Source organism: Nannospalax galili, unplaced genomic scaffold (assembly GCF_000622305.1).
Source record: "Nannospalax galili isolate Female #2095 unplaced genomic scaffold, S.galili_v1.0 scaffold300, whole genome shotgun sequence".
NCBI classification, from domain to species: Eukaryota; Metazoa; Chordata; class Mammalia; order Rodentia; family Spalacidae; genus Nannospalax; species Nannospalax galili.
In genome coordinates this window covers 3,652,016-3,653,753 of record NW_008347322.1, presented here as the reverse complement: position 1 = coordinate 3,653,753, position 1,738 = coordinate 3,652,016, and the positions used below count along the sequence as shown (strand labels likewise).

Genomic DNA, 1,738 nt, shown 5'->3' with positions numbered 1-1,738 from the left:
AAAAAAAAAAAAAAAAAAAAAAAGAATCACACTTGTCTATCAATATCCCCGTGCCTAGCACAGAACACAGCACAGAAATGGCATTTCACATTTGTGGAATTAAACCAAACTCTAAGGCTAAGTACACTGTGCCAGACAGCCATTATTTCACTTAATCCCCATGTTAGCTCCAGTAAGCAGGAAGATCAGCTTTGTTGTCTTCATTTGCGGATAAAGAAACTTATCTGCAGACACAACAACCAAGGCCAAGAACACAGGTATGACTTATAGCCAAAGCCCTGCACCACCACCACAGACTGCCTCCCCTCTGGGGCCTCAGCAGCACTCCAGACTGCCTTCTGCAAGGCTGCTAGGAGCCTCCGGGTAACACCCACTGCCGAAATTTTCCTGGTACCGTGACCATGAGCCCCCACATCAGAATCTGCTTGAAGGGAGCAACTTAAATCCTTCGTGGCAAAATTGTAGGGGCAGGGTAGTGTAACCAGGAGTTGCACAAACACCTTAGCGTGGTTTCTTCTTCTTTTTTTGTCTTTCTGAGACAGGGTCTCCCTGTAGCCCCAGCTGACCTGGAACTCGCTATGTAGACCAGGCTGGCCTTGAACTCACAGAGATCTGCCTGCCTCTGCCTCCCAAGTGGTGGACCTTAGGGTGTTTTTAAAGACAGGACAGGAGCTGGAGAGATGGCTCAGCGGTTAAGAGCACCGACTGCTCTTGCAGAGGACCTGGGTTAGATTCCCAGCACCCATATGGTGGCTGCAAACCGTCCTTAACTCCAGTTCCAGGGGAATCTGAAGCCCTCTTCTGACCTCCGTAGCATTGCACAACATGGGTGCACTCACATACATGCAGGTAATACACTCATACACATAGATTAAAAAAAAAAAAAAAAGGGCAAAAATCAAAACAGGTTATTTCTGAGCTGGAAGATTTACCATGTTAGGGAGGGCAAAGTCAAACTTGATTCAGCTCCTTCAAGTTGGTGTTCTAAGGCTGGGGTTTTACCATGAACCAAAGGTCACTCTCAGCTTTGATCGCCAGCTAGGAAGAGAAACCAGGAACTACCCTGCAGCTCTTAAGATTTCCAAAATACAGGAAGCTAACTAAGAAGAGACAAGGCCTCATCTAGGCTCAAATCTCCCCAATCTCAATCTTCACACCTCCTCAGGGAATGTGGGGAACCAGGTACCTCCCTGGCTAAGGTATCAGGACAGCTCTATGCCATCTGGAGAAGGCCCTTGATGTCAAGATGGTCCCTAGGTGTTGTCTTAACCTCTTCTCCTCCATCTTGGCTATAACATTACTCCAGGGAAACCCTGAAAATAGCATTGCCTCTTACCACTAAAACTGAGTTCCCGAAGCTTTTCCAACACAATTGAGGGCTCCTTCAGGACATCCTGGAAATCTGCGATCCTTCAAGGGCAGGAAAGGACACAAATGAAGCATACCCAAAGCCCAAGATTAACAGGCTGACTGACCAATCCTGCAGCCCCTGACCCCACCAGTATCCAACCACCAGCTTAGGGAGTAGAGAACTATCAAACACTTCTTCCCCAAAGTCCAGAATGCTGGTGAAGAGAAACGAGAGGTGTTGTAGTCAACATTAAGCATCTTCTACTATTTAATGAGCTGGCATTTCCCCGCACTTCCTACCAGCCAGGCCCAGCCCACATCACCATCACAACCTGAACATACAACCAACCACAGCAACCAGAAGTAATTTGATCCACAGACAATGGAC

General features: G+C 47.4%; 1 protein-coding gene across 4 annotated transcripts in view; it reads right to left on the bottom strand.

The window, feature by feature from the left end:
- Positions 1 to 1,738, bottom strand: part of Tbc1d13 (TBC1 domain family member 13) — a 19,988-nt gene that overhangs the window by 17,346 nt on the left and 904 nt on the right. For 3 of the 4 annotated variants that reach the window (XM_008844001.2, XM_008844002.2, XM_029568751.1), the window contains exon 2: positions 1,337 to 1,410. In XM_008844001.2, the coding sequence (XP_008842223.1) occupies positions 1,337 to 1,410 (74 nt within the window). Of the gene's footprint in view, positions 1 to 932; positions 1,039 to 1,336; positions 1,411 to 1,738 lie in introns of all 4 variants that reach the window. The other variant, XM_029568750.1, reaches the window with a different exon arrangement.